Source organism: Gavialis gangeticus, unplaced genomic scaffold (assembly GCF_001723915.1).
Source record: "Gavialis gangeticus isolate Ggan-Ray unplaced genomic scaffold, GavGan_comp1, whole genome shotgun sequence".
In the NCBI taxonomy this organism is placed as follows: Eukaryota; Metazoa; Chordata; order Crocodylia; family Gavialidae; genus Gavialis; species Gavialis gangeticus.
In genome coordinates, this window is record NW_017729025.1 from 80,473,792 (window position 1) to 80,497,928 (window position 24,137).

At 44.7% G+C, this 24,137-nt stretch overlaps 1 protein-coding gene across 2 annotated transcripts in view; it reads right to left on the bottom strand.

Annotated features, from left to right (window-relative positions):
• Nucleotides 1–24,137, bottom strand: part of CUNH15orf52 (chromosome unknown C15orf52 homolog) — a 131,604-nt gene that overhangs the window by 9,158 nt on the left and 98,309 nt on the right. For both annotated transcript variants that reach the window (XM_019518999.1, XM_019518998.1), the window contains 5 exons: nt 22,841–22,902; nt 22,288–22,341; nt 20,488–20,593; nt 6,019–6,076; nt 4,891–5,701 (listed from right to left, as the gene is read on the bottom strand). In XM_019518999.1, the coding sequence (XP_019374544.1) occupies nt 4,922–5,701; nt 6,019–6,076; nt 20,488–20,593; nt 22,288–22,341; nt 22,841–22,902 (1,060 nt within the window). In that variant the 3' untranslated portion in view covers nt 4,891–4,921. The remainder of the gene's footprint in view (nt 1–4,890; nt 5,702–6,018; nt 6,077–20,487; nt 20,594–22,287; nt 22,342–22,840; nt 22,903–24,137) is intronic.

Below are 24,137 nucleotides of genomic sequence, written 5' to 3' on the forward strand. Positions count from 1 at the left end.
CCCCCCCCCCCCCCCCCAAAGACAGACACAGCTGCACAAGCACCCATGTCATGAGTTTTGCCTGTCAGCAGCCAGAAGTGCAGGGCCCCAGAACCCCCCTGCACCAGTCTCCTTGACAGCTGGCAGGCTTCATGGCCACAGCAGGGGCTAGCAGGCCTGCAGCTTTCACTCTGCTGCACCTTAATACACACAGTGTCACCAATGTCACAAGTGTTGCTTGTCTGCAGCTTGAGGTGCAGTTTTCCCTAAACCCTTGCACTTATCTCCTTGAAACTTGGCAGGCTTTGTGGCCTCAGCAGGGCCATCACCCCTGCAGTTTTCATCCCACTGTGCCTTAAAACATGAGTTAAAGCACAACCCCGCATCTTTACCTCTGCTCTTCTGAACACTGCTTAGACACATACCTGCACTTGGTCTTTCAGTTCTACAGTCAAACATTCAATCCACTCTACAGAAACAGCACAGCTAAATTGTACAGCTTCTTCACCTGTATGCAAATAGCATGATCTACGTATTTTCACTTATCATTAAACTCACAAACCATACTTGTTTCTCTGCTTATCTGTATGATATTGTAGTAAAAGGCAGTGAGATATCTAAGCATAGATTGATAATTACTGCTTAAAATGTTGTGTTAAAGGGTTAATGAGTGTTTAAATTATTCGGTTAAATCAGGTTCAAAATGGCCGTCCAATTTAAACTTAGCTCATCCTAGTGCCGACCTTACATTTACAGACCCAGTTTCAGTGGCTCGCAATCAGTCTAAACCTGTAACTGTACAGAAGTTCCATGCACACAAACCAGTCTAAAAACCACAGAACCTGGTTTAAGATAAACCTCAATCTATGCAGTATCAGATTCATTTGATTCAGGTTAAACAGGTGCATGGAACTTCTGTTCACTTCCCCTGTGCAACCCCAGGATGGGAAAACCCAGATGCTGGCCTTAGCCCTGCAGCTGCTCTTTTCACATCCCCTGTACTGGTCTAGTTTTGCACCCACCACCCCCTGGGCACCCGACCAGCCAGCGCTTTCAATCCCCATCCCACAAGTTCCTCTGGGTGCAGCCACTTTTATCAGGGTTTGTTGCTGCCGGAGCCAAGAAAGTAAGTTCTGGTGCAGGGAGGAGCAGGAGGGATGGGGGTGTAGGTTTGCTGGGGGACCCCCCCCATCCACGCAGGTCATGCCTGCCCCCCCCCCGCAACCTACAGGTCACACCTGCCCCCCCATTCCCTCATTCCCTGGGGGATCCCTGATCCCCTCCAGCCTGCTGGAGCCCCAATCCCTCCCTCCCCCGCTAGTCTCCTCATCCTTACTTACTGCCATAAGGCAGCCATTTTGAATCAATTTAAGCTCCCCTAATGCCCCCAGTTGTCTGTACTTAGCTCTACAGGACAAATAAAAAACCTACTAACACTTTATCGATTTCTCAGTTTGAGTTTTTTTGATTCTATGAAAAAATATGCAATGTCCGACTCACACATTAGCCAATTGCTTCAAGTGAAATGAACAGTCCTCAGTGGAGGCACCCACGGATAGGGGAAAACTGCATGCTGAGACACTCCAATAATTCATTAAACAAATTGATTGACCTAATTTAAGCAGTTATGTAAGGCCATGTCCTTGTCTCACAGATATCAAAGTTACAGTGGTAGTGATGGCAAGCCAGGATGGGAAGCAAAGACACAGAAATCTGACACCTGATATCTCTCTTTTGCATATCCAAGCCTATTATTCGAATTGCCCTATTAATGGGATTTATACATTTTGTTTAATGACAAGTTATGTTTCTATATTTGTCATCCGACTCTAGTTAGCAGAGGAAGTGACTTTAACAGGTCCCAGATTTGTATCATAACTATGATTTTTTTGGATTATTTTGTATTGACCTTTATTGTCCAAATATTTTGCTTGCTATTCTGACCCTATTGAAAAGAGATTGTTGTTGAGATCCTCTCAGTGACCCCTGGATCATTTTCCTGAGTAGTTTGACTGAGTTTATTTAGAATATAGCAATGAGTAGTTCAAAGTGTTACTGTGAACATGCATTATATTGCATATATCAACGCTGCATGTCATCTGCCCTGTTCCCTACCTCTGTTATGCCATTCTGAAGTTCCTTACAACCTTTTCTTGATCATGACTAACCTACATCACTTTGGGTTAGCAAAGCAAGTATGTGTTTAACTTTAAAAACTAGCTTAAGTCCTCTTAAATCACTGGGCACGTCTACACATGCATTCAATCCAGGATCAGTTTACTTGCAAGTAAACTACTCATGAGTAAATGCTCCTGGGCAGGCATCTACAGCTGTCTCCTGGCAGAGGCTGGGACATTACACCCTGTCCCTGAGGGCTGCCTGCTGCTGGGGTGGGGACAATGTTCCCCTGCCCACACAGCAGGGAGCTCCTGGCCCTGGATCCCTGATCAGCTCCAGGGGACTTGGAAAGAGATGCAGGGGAGGGGCAGGTCCCAGCCCCCTGTACTGATCTGCTGGTGGGACAGCTAGCAGCTAACTTGCTGCTAGCTGCCCCACTGGCATATTGGGGCAGGGGGCTGAAAGCTACCCCAACCCTGTAGCTCTTTCCAAGCCCATGCCTTGATAACCTTGGGGATCCTATTCCCTGCTCAGCCTCGTGAGTGCAGAGCTGGGTGAAGGACAAGCTGAGGAGCTTCTTCCTCACTCAGCTTCACAAGCACGGAGCTGGGTGGGGAAAAAGCTTGGAAGCTTGTTCCCCACTCAGCTTTGCAAGTGTGGAGCTGGGTGGGGAACAGGTTGGCTGTGGAGCTGGTGCTGGGAGATAAGGGTCTCCCAGCCCCCTGCTCCCTGATCACTATGGCAGAACAGGGGGCTTGGAGCTCCTTGCTGCCAGGGCAGGGGGATATAGTCCCTGCCCACGCTCTGGTGATGAAGCCTGATCTGGTAGCAGGCAGCTCCCGGGAACAGGGAGCAATCTCCTACCCCCCGGTGGGCAGCTGTCCAGGAGTAGATTTGCTCCTGGTCAGGCTTCTACCTGACCACTACTGTGTTATTATTAATCAAAAGTAAATTTGCTACTTTCATTTGCAGGTAGCAAATTTACTTGTGATTAGTGAAGTTTACTGCATAGTAAGCATGCACATGTGCAGATGCAAATGCTTACTATGTTACTGCACAGTTAATGTCTTGTGTAGACGTGCCCACTCAGACTTAAACACATGCTTTAAATTAAGCATGTATTTAAATACCTTGTAGAATAGGATGGGGTTAAGTATGTGTTTAAATGCTTATCACAAAGAGGGTTCCAGTATGGAAGCTTTGGACATACTATTACTACCTTTTGCCCAAAAAATAGCTGACTATTCTTAGTCACTGTTTTCCTTTAACAAATGTCTAATATATGACTGTCCTTTCTCTCACCCAAGGGTAATTTAATATTTGTAACAGTGTCTTGTGAAGAACTTTTTTAATGACATTTTGAAAGTCTGAACAAAGTATGTTAGTACTCCTTTCTCCAATATTTTGTTGTCACGCTTAGAGAGTTTTTGTAGATCAGAAAGGTACAATGTTCTTTAACAATTTGTTTCCCTCATGTCACATATACTTAGGCGTTTTATAAGTTTATTTTAAATGTTATTTCAAAAATCTGTTTTATTTCAGTCAGGGTGTTGACAGATGCTTGTCATTTAACAGGGGAGGGAGATTTACTATAGGTCAGATGAATCCACTGGACAGGGTTAAGTTACCACAAGCTAGCTTCACTTACTATAGGACAGAAGAGAAAAGACAAACCGTTACAATGGACTGGCTGACATACACAAGTGGCAAGCCCTTCCCTCTTTAAAGTGGTCTAACTGTTCATCTGTGCAGGCCATATGTTTCAGTTTCAATTAATGCATAACTCCTAGGATCACTCTTACTGTTTTTTAAAAACACTTGCTATCCTCCAATCTATTTGTACAACAGTACCAGTACCATGTCTAGGATAAGTATCTGTCCAGGAATTTCCACAACGAACAAAGAAATAATTCAGTTTTCCTGTATTGTCCTTATCCACTAGACTGTTTTCTTAGCTTCCTGGTAGACATGGAGATGAAGTGAATCTCTCATAGTCATCCTGTTTCTTCTATACAGAGTTTCTTATTATTTGCGTTTACGCCTTCAGCTATTCATGCTTCATGTTCTCTCTGAGCCCTTCTCCTTAATGTCTCTCTCACTACATTTTTACCTGCCATAATATATACTCCTTTCTATTATCTTCTGGTGCTAGATTTCCATTTTTTGGGAGACATGTGTCAGGCTTCAATAACGGCTAGAGCTTTGCCATTTAATCATGACATTTCTCCTTTATCTATGTCTTGTTTTCCTTTATAGCCATAGTGTTATATCCATTAATGCTGCTAAACAAATAATTACATAATGTGTTTGTTTGCATTTCATACACTGGGGAGAGAACCACATGCCTTCTTCATGATTCTCTGGCCTGATGTCCAGATCGTTGCTCTCATGAAGGACGTATAATACAAATAAAGGTATTTTTTAAATGGAGCCAATAGGACACTAATTATTTTAACTATGTTCACTATAAAGTCAAAAGCAAGTGACCAGTTTCAAAGTCTGAGCCCCTGAATTGGAGAGTGATACATGTCACCAATAAGAAAAACTTCTTTAGTTTCTGGTTTATCCATTCATTCCAGAGGACAGGAAACTGTGCTGAGCAGACTTAGATTTTCACAGCCAATTTATGTAATTTGGAACCCTGGAGAAACTTGGGCATGAGCACTTTTAATAAATAATTACCCTGCTGACCCCAAAAATTGAGTTGTGGACCCATGCCATGATGGTATTCAATTAAGCAGATGTAGGATCACTAAAATATCTTGGAAAGTAGATTAGGGGCTGTGCACTCACCTTCAATCACATGCAGTCTGGTGCATTCTTTTTAATTCTCAGTTTCTCTGTTGTTCTTATAATTGCACTTCTCCGGCTGGTCGCCTTTTCTGCTCTGTATTTTTGCTCCATTCTGTTCAGATACACCAGTTTTGTCTGAGGCATCTTTTTTTGGGGAGGCAGACTCTGCTTTAAGTTCAGCACATGCAGCAGCCTCACCTCCTTTCTTTGTGATTTTTTGTCCTTCATTGCGGGTGTTTTGAGTCATCTCCTCCATTCTTCTTCTCAGCAACAGTCCTTTATCCCCATTGCATCTGCTACCTGCTGCCTCTTTGGGCTTCCCGCTGAAGCATTCTGCGGAGTCTTTGATCAATTCTTTCTCTGATGGTAAATTTTTTTCCATGCTGTCTCCCTGGGGTGATGACATGTTCTCCTTACTGCTATGCCCAACAGCTTGCCCAGTGCTTGTAGTACTGCTTTCTGAAGTACTGCTGCTTATGCACTTGTTTTGCTGAGAGGTGTCAGTGGTGTTTGGCTTCTTAACATTATCTTCTACAATTCCTTGCTTGCTTAGCTTGGACTCTGGCTCAGAGTCACCCATGCCAGACACAGACACCTCCCCTTCTAGACACATGGCTGCTTTCTGTTTCTCCCTCTGATTCTCCTGTGCAGACAAAATCTTCTCACCTTTCTGGCCCTGTGATGAAAAGACACCATGGTCTTGGGAGCTTGATGGCTGCCCATCCTCTTCTGGATCCGCTGGGCAATTAAGTTCCATCTCCTCCTCACCAGCTGGAGCTTCACATTTCAGGTTTTCAGTGTTTGTGAGGCCCTGGAATGAGAAATGTGAACGGCTCATTGAGTTTGTTTTTTAAAAATAACAATATAGTACTTACCTTGTAAAGATTCCCAAAGGCTTCCTTAGGTTGATCTTAATTTTCAAGTATTATTGCAAATAGAATTTTAACTTTCAAAAGGGAAATGGAAACACAGAGAAGTTAAAGGACTTCCCTAGTTTAAAAAAGTGGGTCAGCGACTGAGGCAGATGAACATTCCAGCTCCCTTGTCTTGAGACTCCAGCCTACCTGAGCCAGCATGTATGTAATCAGGCTTGCCTGCACGAGTCAAACAGACTTTCTGTAAACCCACCTGGCTATCAGGGTCATCCTTTTGAAATGGCATGTCCTCACCTTCCTTTGCATCCCATCTGTGAAAATAAAACACAGAACTTGGGCTGTCAGCTCTTCAGATGACAAAGCAACCCTCTCTGCCCAAGTCATAGGCAGGAACCCCTACAGATCTTGTCAGTGCCATCCGTTTAATGTCAGAATGGGTAACTACTGTGTGATACAAAACACTGCAAAACACTCTTGACTGGGGCATGAGAGACAAAGACTGGAGACTGAAGTGACCCTGCTTTCCAGGACAGAAAGACAGAGCAACTGCAAAGACTGCTTACACATTTAGTAGATTAATTTACTAAATGCAATGCCACAGCACATGTCCATAACATTCTTCCTTCTCAATGTCTGTTCTACAGCAGTAGTTCTCACCTAGTCCATGGAGGTGCTGTGAATGGGTCACATAGTAGATATAGGACAAGTGGATGGCTGGGTTGACCAAGTCCCTGCCCCCAAATATTCCTATGTTGATAGGCAGTGTTTTGGTGAGAAGTTGTAAAGATCTGTGCATGATATTCCTAGACAGTAGTTGCTTTTGTATAGTACAGTGGCCAGGCTAATGATATTGACTGAGAGGTGCAGCGTTGGTCAAGATGACTCTGCACTGCACTGCCTAGCACCAATATAGGCAGTGCTTTGCAGAGTTGCCCAAGCCAACTTTATATGGGCTGATGTCTAAATCATTGAACTGAATTGTTGAACCTCCTGAACCAAAAGCAGGAGAGCTCTATTCTGGCTCTATCATTTCTAGTTCCAGAAGTCACCTGCTGGCACCTCCCATAGTGGCGCAAGGCCATTTTCCTCAGCACACCACCACCAGCCCAGGCTCTAAGACACTGCTGTCAGCCATAAAGCCCAGGCTGCTCCCAGCAGGTGGCTGGGAGGCTGCAAGCCCTGCTGCAAGCAGACTGGACTCCCTGGGCCAGCTGCAGCTAGGAGGCTGCAAACAGCTGCTCCAGGCTCTGGCACGTCGGCACTCCGGCACCTTCCAAGGTAGACATTGTGGGTTTTTTGGCACTCTGGCCAAAAAACATTGCCTAGCCCTGTTCTATAGGGATCAAAGTCACCTCTCCCGAGTCAGTCCATGATAAGTTCTAGAATATCTCTGGGGCGTTAAAATATTTATAATTGATAGAACAGGCTCAGGAGAAAAGTAATTCACAAAACAACTTGCTTTCAAGGAAAAGGTAGAGGTGGGCCTAGATTAATTACTGTACTTGATGCTCTCTGATTCTGATATTTCCTGCTCCCACACAGAGCACGTGATGCATGAACAGTCAGCTTCTCAACCACACTGCTCCCATACTGAGGAGTTGTTTTTGGCATGAGAAGGGGGACATTCCACTCCTTCCTTCACAGAAGCCTCCTACACTTTGTACCGATGCTATCTCACCCTGCCCCAACACTTCTTGCTGTACTGGTGTTGGGATGTAGATCTAAGGTAGGTCCCGGGATATATTGCACTGATTAGAGAGCATGGTTTGCCTGCCACAGTATTCCTACCTACTACCCAGCCAGTCCCACCTACTTGATAAATCTCAAGGTACCTTCCTAGTCCTCCTAAGAAGCACTGCACAATCCTGATACAACCCAGTCTCTGATGGAAATAAAGTCTCCATACATGAAACATGAAGAAAACAGGACTGAGACTAGGACTCCAACTCCATCTCATTCAAATGCCCACCTACCCACACCCATCCACATACGCGCACACACACACACGTACATTACGTAATTCAATCTCTGTCTCAACCAAACTGTTTCATCTCCTTCAAAAGAACTATCTGTATTAAAGGAAAGTACGACTCAACATGTAGCAGGGATGCAGATTGGCTTTAGTACAAACTTCTGCACAAACACATCTTGATAAAGTAATGCTGAATGGTGAGACTTCAAAAAAAATCATGTCTTCTGCAATCACTGACTCTTGTATCAACTTATCTTCTAAATGTGTTCAGGTACACCTGATTTATTCCACCTTTTGGTTGTATATTGATGGCACCTTTAAAGCACTTACCTTGACAGGAGAACCTGGTCTGAAGCCACTAAATCTTACTGAGCATATCTACACATGTCGCCAACTGTGCAGTTACTTCAGTACTTTAGTCATTTAGTACTTTCGAAAGTACTAAATGGTTGCACAGTAATCACTGTTACTGCTCAGTCCCAGAGGCACACAGGTTGTTTCTGACCTCCTGTGCAGTAGGACAAGCTACTGTGCTGTAGCTCATTGCTACAGCACAGTAGCGTTGGCATTATGGTTCATGGCTGCCAATGCTATGTCGCTGTACCTCGTCACTATGGTGACGTGGTGTCTCATGCAGACACGTCCCCGAGTCGGTTATTAAAATTCTAATCTAAAGAACCTATAAAATCCAATTCCCAGTACAGATTTTGTCACTAGGCTATTAATACATCCCAGCTGCTTATTCGGATGACTGTCATAATCTGGACTTTGCTTTACTAACACTGATAAGGCCCAAGTGTACCAGAACTCTGCCTGCAACTCCATATATGGAGGAAAAGGTGAAGAGCCCAGTTACTCAGGGATAACAGTGACTTAGACAATATGCTGATGAATACAGGACATTTCCTAGTCTCCACAATTGGAAAATAGATAACAAATACCGTGGAATGAAGTGTCGCTCTGCATTTATAAAGCAAAGTATCCCAGAACCACAGGGACAGGCCTGTGAAATGTTCTAGAAGCTGTGATCATTAGGGGGTGGCAAGAGAGGGGGCACCCTGCAAGGAGAGGGGGAACGGAGGTCCCTGGTTGAGGGAGCTAGCTGTGACTGAGGGGAGGTTGACCCTGGGAGATATTTTGCAGGAATCTTTATGATGTTTAGCTGGTAGTCTGGACATAGGGCCAGTTTTGTTTTATCATAGTCTGTTGTCAAAGCATTTGATCACCTTTCCTTTTTTATACTATTTGTTCTTCCTTGTAATAAACCCTTTTTTTTTTCTGTTACTTTAGTGAAATGCCTGTGGTAAATTGTGATTTCTGGGCAAATTAATAACCTGTGCATACCCATTTAGCAGACGGGGGACTAATACGCTTACACAAGCCTAGGGTGTATCTTTCAGAGTACCCCAACACCTTGGAGCAGCGTGCTCAAACTTTGTGCCCCATAGGCCGGATAGGCAGTGCCAAGTAGGCACAATTCTGCATGTGGGGCCAGCATGGGGGGCTCCATGTAGGGGGTGTGCAGCCCAATCCTGATCTAGACACATGGAGAGTTGGGTGGGTTGGGTGGAGCAGCCCTGATCTAGACATGCGGGGGATGGGGGTGGCTGGGGTAGAGTGGCCCCAATCCGAATGCATGGTCCACAGGACAGAGGTTGAGCACCCCTGCCCTAGGGTTTTGTCACAAAAGGGCATGCCCCACTACTTAGTCATCTTGAGCTATACTAGATGAAGTGCTGGAGCATATGTCAGAGGCAATATATAGAACCTTGTTTGATTAGGGATTCATTAGAGGCACTATCAGGCCTTGTTCACCTTGATTTTTCTGAAATTTTCTGATAGACAGCAATACTGCTTGGCAGTTATAGAGCCTTGGTTCTGGATAACTGTAGACATTTGGTAATTATTCCAGGAAACACTTGCTTATTTATTTTCAAATTTCAGTAGGAAAACAGGCCCTTGCCCATTGAGCTAAGTGAGAAGGAAAATGCATGCTGGCCTGAATTCTTCTTCAGTACAACTCTGAAGTTCAGTGCACCACTTAGCAGCTTGTTCTCTCTTTGATAAATTTAAGCCAGAATATGCAACCCAAAAATATATTTTGGGTGCAGGCCTACAGGTATAGTGTGCCATGTATACCACTGGAATTTCTGTGTGAATAAAGTATGCTTAGGGGCTCCATCATGCAGTTATACAAAATCCACTCTGCGCCAGTTTGTCAGCCTGAAGGGACCTTAAAGTGGGAGCTAATTATATTTATACCCATTTAAAGACTCCTGTATAGTGCTAGAGCAGTGTACAGTAGCCTTAATGCAAAAAGATTCAGGGTCACACCTAACATGTTACTTAAATTCCCTTTTAGGGTGATGAAAACAGTAAAAAAAGTGACAAAGAAAATGTGTAACTGCTATGTGACATTGCTGGATGGAAGAATTCATTAACTGTACTTCTCTCATGTACTAGGTTCCATTCAACAGATATGATGACCACTTGTCACAAAATTAGTAGAATATTCCTAATGTGGGAGCAGAACTGCTGCTTGGCAGCTATGGAGTCAGTGTCCCCCTGTGGATGTCACTGACACTAAATGTCACAGTATACTGAGGGCAATGTGGCAAATGCACTTTTAAGCACTGAGTTAGTGTTTAAATGGTCTTGAATCAAACCCTAATGGGATTAATTGGGAAACCAAGATGCATCTGATTTTAATTACAGAGATACACCCATCCTTTAAACACTTCACTGTAAATTAGAACTATACAGTACTTGGAGCACAGCTCAAGGACTTCAAAGTCTGAGGTCCACTATGCCTAGTTCTGCCACTCATGTACTATGAAGCCTCACATAAATCACAGTTTTGGCAGTCAAAATATAGAACCCAAAGGTGGATTTTCAGATATGCTGAAGACCCTCAGCACCTTGGACAGTCAGGCTTCAGGTGTCCAAAGATAGCCAACAAAAACTAGAAGTTGCTTCTTTTTTTTTCTTTTTTTTTTGAAAATGTGGTTGTTAATGTCACTGCCTCTGTTTCCACATCTATAAAACAGGGCTGACGCATCTTCTGACTCAGTTGTATCTCTGCTTAGGGTTTATTTATGCAGATTGATGCTATTTGTATAGCATTTTAAATATTCAGAGTGTTACATCAAGTTTTTCATATTGTTAGTTGTATTTCTTAAGTAGTCCCCGGTACCTTATAGAATAAGTTAATTACAAGGCCTCATTCTACTGCTCCTGGCACTCAGGCAACCCTACTGGTTTCTCTGGAGATGCTTGCACTTAACTGAAGGTAGATCATGACCCAGACACACAGTGGCAAATTATGATAACAACAGCAAAACATTAAATGGAGATGTATAGCAGAGGGTAAAATGGCATTTTAACTGGATTTTGAAATTAGGTGAACAGGTACAAGCACAGTTGGCTGTCACCAGAGCAGAAACAACACAGAGACTTTTGCACCGAGAGACTGGTTGGAAACCAGAGAACAGGCCACTACTGGATCAATAGAGAGCCTGAGGACAGGGAAGGGGACACTGTAATTAAACAAGGTCAGTGAGAGAGGGTGGAGGGAGAAAACAGAGACAGTAGTTCTGAATTGATCCTGAAATGAATGCAAAGCCAGTGCAATTATTTGAGGCCAGTGAGGGGGATGTGGTTACATTTCAACAGGTCAGTGTGTTGTGCCCACATCTTCTGTAATACTCCCAGTCCTGCTGATGAAAAGAAGGGAATTTGTGTCAATTCCACATGCTCCCCCTAGCTTTTCCATATATTATCTCAAAATTAACCATATTTCCCCTTCCAAGCAGCTGGTGAATGAGGCGAGGGGTCCAAATTCCCTGGAGTAACTAGATGAACATGAAAAAAAATCAGTTGCATTGGAGTGGTAAAGATGAGAAAAAGGAGAAAAAATGATAAAGTGACACATTTAAGAGGACAATGTCACATAGGATCTCAGTGTCTCATATGGACCTGAAGAACAGCTTGGTGTAACCATGGCAGCCACAGATGCTTTTATTCTCTCTAAAACATGCTAGAATGCCATAACCCCCTGCACTTGAGTCAGAAAAATGCATTGAACAATATACACCTTCTCAAACTGCTGCAGGAGAAGGAACAAGCTGTTAGAGGCTAAGATGGGCCAAACAACATCTCTGAAGCATAGGCTTTAAACATAACCCTTATCAAAGGCTTTTAAAAGCATTGCTGAATAAACTAGTTGGCTGGCTCCTGAGGCAGAAACACCCTCCAGAAGAAAGGGGGAGTGTTCAAGGCACGATGAAAGTCTTACAGGGAATACTGTCACCACAGAAAAGATTTTTTTGCTTTAAAATCTTTCCAAAAAAAATCCCCTAGTTTTGGCTCTGCCACTATTTGAGCAGAGGCCATGAAAACAGGCAGGCTGATTCGAGCCTAACATAAGGAATGACAGGCTGTGCTTTCCAGCGCTCAGAAGAACCTGGCTGCAGAAAAAGAAAAGCCCAGCAGTGCTCAGGCATTACATACCAACCAGCCAGCATTTGGCATGACACAAAACAGCAGTGCCTTAAGATCAAAGCATCAGCAGCTGATTTTTAAAAAAGCACATTCAGGTATACATCACAGCAGATGTCCAGGTCATGAAGTCTGTTTGGCCCCTGATATATCCCATCTTTGTGGATCTCCAGTAGAGTAAATACAACATTATAGCTAGGTATAAGGAGTGACTCACTGGGATAGAACTCTATGGGCCAATCCCCATGTGCAGGGGCGTGTGGTTTGTGGTGCCACAAACCACTTTGTGGCACCACAAACCGCATGTGGGGAATGTGAAAATGTGTGCTGCACTGCAAATTTGCAGCATGGTGGCAAAATATGCTACCAGAAAATCCTAGTAGCAAAAAAATATACTCTTGGGAAAAAAGTGGTGCAGACCACATGTCAATAGCATACACCACAACAAATGCAGGGCTAGCACCCAGAGCAACGCTCTGGCTGCTGGCCAGGCCCTGTGATGCCAGATCTGCACCCCTGCTGCACCAGAACACCAGGTAATACTGCTGAGACCTCCACAGGTGCTGGCCCCAGGCCCCCTTACCTCTACCTGGGACAATTTGCTGTGCACTGAAGCACACGTGCATGTGATGGGGCACAAAGTAGCAGCACAAATTTGTGCCACTGCTGTTTGTGCTTCTACAAGCACACACCCCTGCATGTGGGGATCCACCCTATGTTGCTAAGAGTGGTACTGTCAAAAATCACGTTCCCAAAACATAGAGCACACTCTCAGCAACAATGAACCTAGTTTCCTTTAGAGAAGTGGTTCTCAAGCTTATTACTCAAGGCACCCCTTTTTAGACTCCAGGAATTCTTCAGAAAATATCAGCTCTGAACATTCACACTCATTTTTTTCTTTGATTGTGGAAACACAGTAAAGCAATTCTTCTATTGCAAAGAACTCAAAGGAGCCCAGTAGATCAGAATGCTTTTGACACCATGGATTCCTATTTGAAATTTCTGGGCCTGTCTTGTGAATCACGTAGGTGTTTGCGCATCTGACAGTGCTGATATTGTGCAGTACTGCACACGGCCCTTAAAAGGATCTCAAGGCACTCAGTATACCTTGCCACCTGGTTGAGAATCACAGCTTTAGAGAAACAGAAAAGGCAAAAAAGCAACTACAGCTTGAGGAGATTCCAAGGCTTGCTTTTGGCAAGGAGCCTCAACAAAGAGAAGTTAAACATCTCAGTCTCAGCTGACCAGCTTCAGGCTTATGTGCTCCAGAATGAGATATCAGAGATGAGGCCCTGACATGAGAAGCACTGCTATTGTGCTGAGCTCCACCAGCATGACAGATAGCTGAAGCAGTCCTGTTTAAGGCAGCTGTGATAGTGTAGCATGGGGAAGAAGTTGCTTTGGAATGAAAAGGTCCAGGACCTCCTTAAGGCTTTTTTTTTAATACTAACCACCACCTTGAATTTCAAGCTTCAGGCTTTACATCTTAAACCAATTTCCAAGTATTAGTAATGAGGAGGAGACTGAACATGAGGGGCAAATTAACTCAAAGTTACCCTCTGTAGAGCAATTAGACATCTGGGTCTGGCCACTGCCAGAGAAAACACTGGACTAAATGGCCCTTTAGTCTGCTCCTATTTAGCCATTCCTGTTTGCCAGCCATTCAGCACAGAGCGTGGAGCACAGCGTAACTTGCTGTCGTCAGACTGCCCTGCCTAAAAAGGGAAACAAACAAACTCTTTCTGTTCATTCCAGTAAACAGCTCAAGAATTGTGACTGATTTTTAGCTTATCCCATGTTAATGATAATTGCGCCTGAAGCCAACAATACAGAGCCTAATTTATACATATCTATAGACCAGGAATACATCAGCACCAACCAGGATAAGACTTTATTAAAGATTAAACATAGGGAAGAGATAAGTCTTATAATGCTATTAGGTTTTTCTAATATCATCATTCCTTCTCATCTGGCTCCTCATACCTGATTGACTGGGAGCAGGGACTGAGCACAGAAGGGGTTTGGAGCAGAATCAGAGCAGCTGGCTCATGGCACGTAGCGCACTTGCTGACAGCTTTACTTTGTGGATCCCTTCCTTTTGATTACATCTGACTCTCCCAGAATGACCTGGAGAAATGTCCTTTCTCCATAATGGAAAAGAAATGTATTACTAAAGATGTGAAAATCAAGGTTTGACCAAAATAAACCACCCTTCCTGACATCTGAGTTTCTTTGTTAAGCTATTCTGTCCCTTGGAGCAAAAACACTGCAGCCCCCAGTCACAAAACAGTATTTTACTCAAGCGGAATTAGTCTTTCCAGATGCAGAATGCACCCGCAGCTGAGCTTTCCCAGCCAACCATTCAGATCAAAGTAGTTGTCAGAGGTCTTCTATACAAGTCCTCAAGGAAGATATCCCAAGACAAGGTGTTTCTGAAGCAAGGACCCAACTCAGTCCTTTCTCCGCACTTATCAGCAGGCACTGTTCTAGAGAACAGGATGGGAGTCCTAGGTGAAAGAGGACTCGCAACTACTGCTTGGGTTGGCAAGAACTGCTTGGGTTGGGTTGAGTTGAGCTGAACACCCTGATCTTCCTCTCTTCCAAAACAACCTAAAAAGTCCAGTCATGAAAACTAGCAGGCCCAATTGAGAAGGAGGCTGAAAGGAAGAAAATGATCGTTGTAATGGTTCAGCTCCTGTTCCCAGTGTAGCACAGACATGGAAAACACAATGTGTATGTTCCATTCAAGTTTCCTACGGTAACTGCCCTTGGGGGATTTATGTGCATCTACCTCAGTAAGACACAGTCTGTTCTTGGAACAACAAGTTGTCCAGAAATCTCTCCAGAGGGGGGATCATAAGTATGTTATTTTATAGGAACAAATCATAGTACATTATAAAGTGAGTCTTGGAAACTGAATTCTTCTGTTTGGCTTAGAGCTCTGAGCAGTGATACTTAACTGCTCAAGTGCTGGTGGCAGCAGTGAGGGCAATACTGGAGGTGGTAGCTTTTTCTCTACGTCAGAGCTAAACCAACACCGGTACAATGTCAGGAGACACTAGATGCCTCTACATGTGCATAATAATGTGATGCAATAAACTCTGGCACTTATTGCTCCAGAATTTATTGATCCTGGGTGCCTGGGACTGCAGCACAGTGAGCTGGGTCAGAGCAGCCCTGGCTTGTGGGGCACCTGAAGCATCAGTCTGCCAGCCTGGGGCTGCTCCAAGAAGCTCAGAGTGCTGCAGAGGCACTGGTTGAAACATGAGGGTGCTCCAGTGTGGGGCTAGCCGACAGCTCCACACTGCATGTATAGACACAGAAATGTTTACTGCAGAGCTAATAAGTCTACTCCACAGTAAATGTCTTGTGTAGATGTGCCCACTGTGTTGTAACTATCTTTCAGATGTGATGGTAATCTTTCAGTTGAGATGTGAGGGCCAGACCACTTGTGGTGGTTTAAAGGCATGAAACTTCTTGCATATCTATAGTCTCTAGGGCTGTGCAAAGCTTCGGTAGCCAATTCAATTTGGAGGAGATTTGGCCTGATTCGGTGGCCAAATCTCCAAATCCAACTCAAATCGGGAGACCCAGTAAAAGCTCCTAATCAAATCGGAAACCCCTAAATTGATTTGGAGAGATTTGGAGGCGATTCGGAGATTTGGCCATAGACTAAACAGGCAGCAGTCCTCAAGGATGCTGGACACAGCTGCCTCCAGCTGGTAAGTCTGTTGTGGTGGTCGAAGCGGGGAGGGAAGGGGCATGGGGGTAGGCAGATCAACGTCCCCACAGTGAGGGAGGGATTGGGGCTGGGGCAGGGGCAAGCTGCCCAGCCAGGGTGGGGGGGCACAGGACTCAGGGAGGGGGACTCCCGCCACTGCACACTCCTGCACGCCACCAGTCTGGAATGGCATGGGAACCGGTGTGTGCCCCTGGACCTGCGTGGGGTGGCCTGGGCTGGGCCGTGCTCCATGGGGCAGGTGGAGCCAGGGCTGCACTCCAGGTGGCTAGTTTGATGAACTGTAGTATTAGATAAAAGACAATTGTTCTAACACCCCTGCTCCGGCTGGGCAACTGGCAGCAGGGCATAGTCCCTGCTCCCAGCACTGCTGCGCCTGTATCCCATGCCCACCCCCCACAGCTGGACAAGTGGTGGGAGGGCAGAGCCCCTGCTCCCAGTGCCTTCCACCACCCATCCAGAGCACAGCCTGGCCCAGCCCGACCTGCCTGGATCCGGGGGCAAACGCCTGCTCCCATGCCCTCCCGGGCTGGCAGGGTACAGTGGCAGGAGCTGGAGGCAGCTGTGTCCGGCCTCCTTGAGGACTGCTGCCTGTTTAGTCTATGGATGAGTCTCTGGGTCCAAGTCAAATCGGGATAGTGATTCGAATCACTGAATTGAATCAGTCCCTCCGAATTGGTCAAATCCAAACTGAATACTTGCCGTATTGCACAGGCCTAATAGTTTCCCTCCTGACATTAGGTCTTACCGACAAAATAATCCCTCCCCATTCCACCACCACAGGCACATCAGCATCCAGCAGCTAGGTAGAGTAGGTAGCCTGGAGCAGGCCTGTGTGCCTGTCCCCAAGACATGCTCAGGCCCTCGGTCTTGGGAGAGCTTGAGAGTGGTGCTGGGAATGTGTGGGACATTCATCTCCACTTCAAGTCACACAGGGCTGTACCTGAGCCATCTGCTCTGAGTAATTGTAGTGTCCGATGAGCCTAAAGTTGAGACCAAGTGGGCAGGACTTATTTTGTTGGTGCTGAATCTGGGGTCAGGAGAAATGACGTCTAACTATGGCCTGAGTTTCCACTGAGTTAGAGGTATTAGGGAAGTCCCTGCCAAATGAGTACTTACCTTTTACCTTCCTAAATTCTCCCAGCACTCTTAGATGGATAGAGTTTTCTTCCTCACTTATTGTTCAACAATTTTACGTATTTTACTTCACAGATGGTTATATTTAATTGGTTAGAGAAATAATCCCTGGTAGATAGCCTTTACTCGATGTCTTAAGTCACAAATTTCAGATCTAAAACCATGTTTACTCAAGTGTGGGGTTGTTCAGACCTGGGAATTCAGACTGATTTTGTGGTAGATGGAGCATTCAGAAGTGTGGGGGACTGTAGCTATTATATCTTTCAAGGTGTAAAACATGCTCAGTGACAGCATCTTTTCTCTTGGAAAGAGCTGCTATTGGAGCAAAATGGGACTGAATGTAGCTTATACAAAATACTGGGCTGTTTATATTATTCTTACCCAATTCAAGTTACTGCAATTTCATTAAGAGGTGTGACTAGCTGATTGGATTTGATAAGACATAACAGCACCTTTCTTTATGCTATAAATACATTCCAGCACAAACTACAAGATAAAGTCACTCAAGTGCATTTCCTCACAACACAAATAGCAACAAGCAAGGAAAAACTGCATTAAAATGGCAGCCACACTTGACACAATGTCAGTGCACTAGCTCTATCACTACTGTGATATGATAACTAACTAGGGGGCTGGACTCGATGATCTTCCGAGGTCCCTTCCAGCCCTAATGTCTACGAAATCCCTAATGTCTACTGCATACTAGGACCTTAACTCACTGAACTTCAGTTCAACAATGCTATCACCCTCAGTGAACATATCAAAAAACAAAAAGCAAGCATCATGGTACCGCTTCAGCCGAGTAATTTATTTTATAACGTATTAGAAATATGCATAAGAAACTTGTCTTTTTATGCATCTGTTTAACTGTGTGGTTATTGCAGAATTGACTTGATTATTTTAAGAATCTAATACGGAGTCACATTTTGTTTATGTTTTTGGTAAATTAAGAGGCTTGAGGTATACAATGAACTTCAAGTTCTTTTGGTGTCTGGCATATGGCATGGCTTAAGTTTTAAGATTAGAATTGTTATTAAGCCAGTAGGTAATGTAACACTGGAAAGCTGTAATGCGTCTTGAAGTCTTCTAATTTTGGAAGCTACGCAAAATCATTCAAGTATAAAACACAAATGTCTGGATTCTCTTTTCCTATACTCTAGCATGATCAGGATTTCTGGGATGATCAGCAGAATCTGTCTGTACAGTTTATGAATTCTGGTTGTTGTTATAAAAATGTCACTTCAGCATGCATGCACACTACATTCCAGCACCATGTAGAGATACCACCACTAGCACTGAACAAGCCAGCTTGACCATGTAGCAAGGTGCTCCATGTGGTTTATCTAGCCCCACGCTGGGCACACCTACACATGCAATTAATGCAGCTGAATAAACTACAGTGTAGTTTGTGACAGAGTTTATTGCTTTCAGGCACTGTGTTTGCACGTGCGTCCAGGACTGCAGTATGTTGAGCTAGGGCAGAGCAGCCCTGGCTAGCAAGGAGTCTTGAGGGTCAGCCTGCCAGCCCAGGGCTGCTCTGACCCAGCTCAGCGTGCTGTGGAGGGGTTGGCTGGTGCATGAAGGTAGCCGGCAGGCAGCCCCCCACACTGAAGCACCCTTGTGTCCCAGCCAGCCCTATCAGCATCTATACATGCACTGTGGTGGAGCAAACTCCACCGTAGGATAGTACTTGTGTCAAGCAGTACTATCCTATGATGGAGTTAATTAGTTTACTCCATCCTAATAGCGCCGCCCATGTGGATGGTGACATTTTACTGCAGAGCTAATTAGTCGGCTCTGAAGTAAATGTCTCATGTAGACATGCCCACTGAGAAGCAGGGTAAATTAGTCCAGTGGAGTGCCATACTCCCATGGCTGTACTGCTTTCAGTATCTCAGATACCTTGGTTGTCTATACAAGGCACTACATCATACCAGGTTAACATATCCTGTGAGAACTGCTGGCTTGCTAACAGACTCGGTCTCTCCATATTCACCCTGTTCACATCCCAGCAAAACCAGGGACAAGGGTGAGTACAGAACTCAGACTCTAAAATCACCTTGAGGCAACTGGCTCATCTCAGTTGGAGAAAGGTAATTCTTCCTTCTGTCCTAGGAAGGAGGGCAAGGAAGTGAATGGAAATTTACCAGCAACAAGACAAAGGGACAGAGGTGACAATGGATAGTTAAAAGATCTGAAAAGGAAAGACTCAGAGAGGTGCAGAGGGATTTTCTGGCTGGAGGAACTGCAGTTGAGCATGCTTTTAAAGCAGGGGAGGACCTGGGTTTAGTTACAGGAAGAAATAAATTGTCAAAGAACACTAATCCTGAGCTGCATGTCTACCTTACTAAATGTAAACAGACAGTCCTGGGCTTCCAAGAACTGGTGAGGTAGAAGGAAGGCTTGTGTTAAGGGAGTTTATTGTTTTTCTGGAGTTCTATTGACTCTTGCACTTTGTCTTTTAGTAGAATGATCATCAGAGACCCACAGAGCTGGTAGAGACCTCAAGGTTCTTGTCATCCAAACCCATGTACAAATGTTGGATATGCTATATCCAACCAGAGGCAGATCCAGAGGTTGGAGCAGTACCTGAAAACCTCCAGTGAAGGTGATTTTCCATAATTTGATCAAAAACACTGTGCAAAGCTTTTCTGTATTTGTGTTTGCTTATGGCAGTCACGTGCCTTCTAAACAGTTAGAGTGTGAACCAGAAGGCTGACATCACTGGTGTGATTCTGAGAAGTGCATGTTTAAGCACTGGTGGGAGTCTAAGGAGCTGGGAATGGAGTCTTGGGATAAATCTTGGATTATGAGTTCCAGCTCTCAGAAGGGTGTGCTGGACAGAAGACCCTAAAGTAAGATCACAAGTCACAAGATTGAGCCTATGTGCTTCAAGATGTATCTGTTATTAAAGGCTGCTAAGTCTTTAGGATTTAGGGCTAGGGTCTCTGTAAAGTATCAGTCATTCTAGTTGTCAGCTACGCTAGAAACAATCTCAGCAAAGCCAGACAGCAGTCTGGGACATGCTCAGCCAGATCTAGTTTGGGAGTGTACAGATGTCTCCCAGTTTGGCAGGATCCCCTTGATTCCCAGGTCTAATACATTGGTTATTTGTGCCCCACCTTACACCTATGAGTGAAGATTCTGCAGCTAGTTCAGCAGGCGATATTACTGAGGTGTCAGGAGATCTGTTCCTTGACTAGATGCCCTGCTGAGCACTGTCATAGACAATGAAGATACAGTTAGATTGGTGAAGCACTCCCCAGGGACAGTACCAGCTCTGTTTTCAAAATGGAGCAAGCAATGAAATGTCTGGCTTGACTTCCAGCGATGCACCTGACATGGCTTTCACAGCAATCTGTTTATGCTCCTCCTACCTTCTAGCTCTGCCGGTCAGTCTATCCTTTCCTTTGGCTCTACTGCTCACAACTGACACTCCTCTGGAAACAGGTTCAATTATGTTTGTACTGTGTTGTCCTCCACCTGAAAAACAGGATGCACAAGGAGCTAGGTGGCAGTATATCCAGCTGTGGATCTGCTCTGCAAACTGGTTCTGTCATTGCCCTGTCCTCCTACAGCCATGGAATCTGGCATTGTGATAAGAGATAGAAGAAAGCCAGTAGCATTCTACTTGGCAGCTTTCTTCTCTCTCCTCAGGTGTACAGGGGACAAACATATAAAAGCCAAAGCCCAGTGGTGTTTAGGATTATTTTGCACTGATCATCTCTCCTATGCTGTTCTCAGATCCAGAATGCAGCTTTACCATCTTTTTGGCTAGGGACACGCATTCAAGAAGCCTGAGCCTGAATTGATTCCATCTTTGGAGCTTAGTCTAACCTGCCTAGGGCTAAACCCATTTTGTAACACAACAGATATCCCAGAAATGCAGGCACATGCCTGCAGTGGCTCAGGCTAGAAGCTGGGGGGTGCTAAAGCAGTCCTCCCTTCCTTCCACAGCATGGAGCTGAGTGGGGTATGGCCAGGCTCTCGCAGGATGGTGTGATTAGTCCAGCAGGGAATTGATAACAGTGTTTATCACCCAATTAAGAAAACAACAGAGGGACATTATGAGCTACTTGATTCTGCCTGTTGATTCAGCACTGAGGTAGCCAGCTTGTGGTCTGCTAGCTAATACACAGACACCTCCTCAGCAAGGCAGAGGGGAAGGGGGAATTCCTGCTCAGCAGGGAGGGGAGGGGGGAAGCAGCCCGCAGTCTCTGGAGCTGCAGCCAGAGCAGAGGGGAGGGGCCAGCCCTGTTGCAGAGCAGAGAGCCCTACTCAGCCCAGGGAGCATGCCAGGATGCCGGGGGTGTCTGGTTTATCTTAAACCAGCAAGGGGTCTGGGACAAACATTGCATAAACTGGTTTGAGCCAAATCAGTTAAGTCTGATACTCCATTCAAACAGTTTCATCTCAAACCGGTTTCAGCCATTCTCAAACTGGTTTATGTGCACTGAACATCTATTCTGTTGCAGGTTTAAACCAGTTTCTGATCACTTAAACCAGTTTATGTGTAATGTCTGTCCCTAGCCTTTCTTCCCACCACCTCTCAACCCTAACATATTCCCTGACTGATACTCCTGATCGACCCTCTCTAGCTGTCACCCATAGGCAATGAGTAGGGCGGGCACATGCCCCCCCTCCCCCCCGGAGACTGGCCACTGCCAAAGCTGTCACTGGCTTCTGCAGGTGGTCGCTGGTTGCACCTGCTCCCCACTTGCTGCCAATGTGGCTGCCAGTGTCTTCAGGCAGTCCCCGCTCACTGCTTGCCACTGCTGACACCGACGCCGGCGTCTGTGGGCCGTCTCTGCTCACCACCATAGTGCCCCCCCAGTCTTGGGACGGACCAGTCATTCATGCTGTCACCTGTCCCTTCAGTTCATTTAGAATCACTTGGCTACCACTGTCACACCCCCATATCCTTCTGAAAGTGTCTGAGGAGTAGGGAAAAGGGGTAGTCCCTGTGCAAATGTAACTTAACATTTAACATGTAACAACCCTTAATTTGATACCAAAAACTGGTAGGTTTGTGCTGTAACTGTAAATCTAACCTATTCTTGAAGAGGACAGTATTCTAGGCACTAGTACAGATCTCCAGCTTTGATCAAGATGTCTTAGACCCCTGACAGCAGTTTGTCTCAATGAGAGTAAATGAGTCATTCAGGGGTTCTGCTCACCTCTCCCATCAGAAGGAAAGGACTGATGCTGGAATTTCTTAGAGTTTCTTCCCCCTGAAAGGACAAAGCATGCATGAAAGGCAGTGGGTAGTAGGGTTATACAACAAGAGCACAACAGAGATCATGGATTTCATGTGATTTGTCCTAGCAAAAAAGCCTCATTCCATCAATGCACTCCTGTAAATGGGAACCAGGGTAGATTTATTCTAATAAGGAAGCTAGCATATGCTACGAAAACAAGTTAATAAGCAGTACAAGACCTCTGGAAGTCAAACAGGTCTTAGTCATCATACAGAGACAAGACACTGAATCAGAGCTATTGTTCCTCCCACTCCATACTGGGGAACAGAGAGCACTACCACTCATGTGCACAGTTCAGATCCAGTGAATCCTTTGCAGTGTCAAGATCCACACCATGCATTCAAAGCCACTTCTGCACAGTTCCAAAGGAAAGCAGACTCTCCAAGGGAGTCTCACAGCTTACACGAACCAGTGATCCACATGAGCAGGTTTAATTAGTGTAAAAACAGAGCCCAATATCTCCTTTTCTGACCTTTTTTATTGCTATGATTATCCAAGATTGGCTCCCCATCCTTAGCAAAGCTGTCTTCAAACCTGCAAGTAAAAAAAAGGATAGCATCAGATAGAAAAAACACTCCTGGGAGTAAGCAAAGCCTATGCTTAAGTCTTCAGCCAGGTATCCTTAGATACATACTCTTCCATAATTGATAGCCAAATAGGTCACTAAGACTGTAATCATGTGACAAAATATCCCCCACAATAAGATATATATTGAGATCCTAGAGCAGAAAGGAGACCTCCAAACCATTTTAGGATTAAGATGCAACAAAAATGCTAAATGTGTCTTCAATTGAATCTCGGTACCTCAATAATTTTGATACAATGGTAGCTACTGATAGCTGCTCAGGGACTAGGGGGAATCCCAAGGAAATGAAGGTATGGGCAAAGTGCATGGGAAATGGTCAGAGAAATATGGTTAATTCATTTATCACTATGGTTGTAAAATTTATCATATGGCTTTCTTCAGCATGAATAGGAATAAGTGTTCAATGTAGCAGACAGAGAAAGAACTTGTCAAAACTTCTCTGTTGGCCCTTTTAGCCAAAATCTTTCTCTCAGTGCAAAAGATATCAGCCCAGAAACTTTCAACTTTCTACCTGCTAATAATAACCAGCTGCTACTTTTTTCACTTTAATAACACACCATTTGAAGATCTCAGAGTACTTCACAAATATTAATAAATTAAACTGCACCAAACTCCTGTGAGTAAGGATTGTTATTTCTGTTTTAAGGACAGGGAAACTGAGATAAATTGTCAGCCATAATTTTTAGTGGTGCTCTGAAATTTCCCTTGAAGTCAATGCATCTCTAAAAATCAGTTTCTAAGTGATGGTCCCTGATCAAATAGGAACTGCTTGGTAAAGCCAGATCACTCAGATATCAATCATATCTCTTAACCAAAAGACCATCTTACATATCTGTCCTATATAAAGCCCTTTTGGAAAACAAGTGTGTGAAATGAGTCTTCATGAGCAAGATCCTCAGCCTAGAACATGTAATGGCCCACTCTTACAAATGCTTCACTCATCTGCACATAATACAACTTATTCAAAAGCCCCCTGCCCAGTGCATTGTAGGTGGGCAAGTGTTGATGACAAGACAAAAGTATAAATCAAGAAGGGATGTACCTCATACCTCTGCAAGATACACAACAAGTGTTCTCCAAGAGTTCAGTACACTGTTTTAGTGACCTGTCGGATCCCAGCACAGACCGTGCATACTGTAATGCCAAATGGGGCTCACTTTACAAGACAGGGACAATGTAGTAG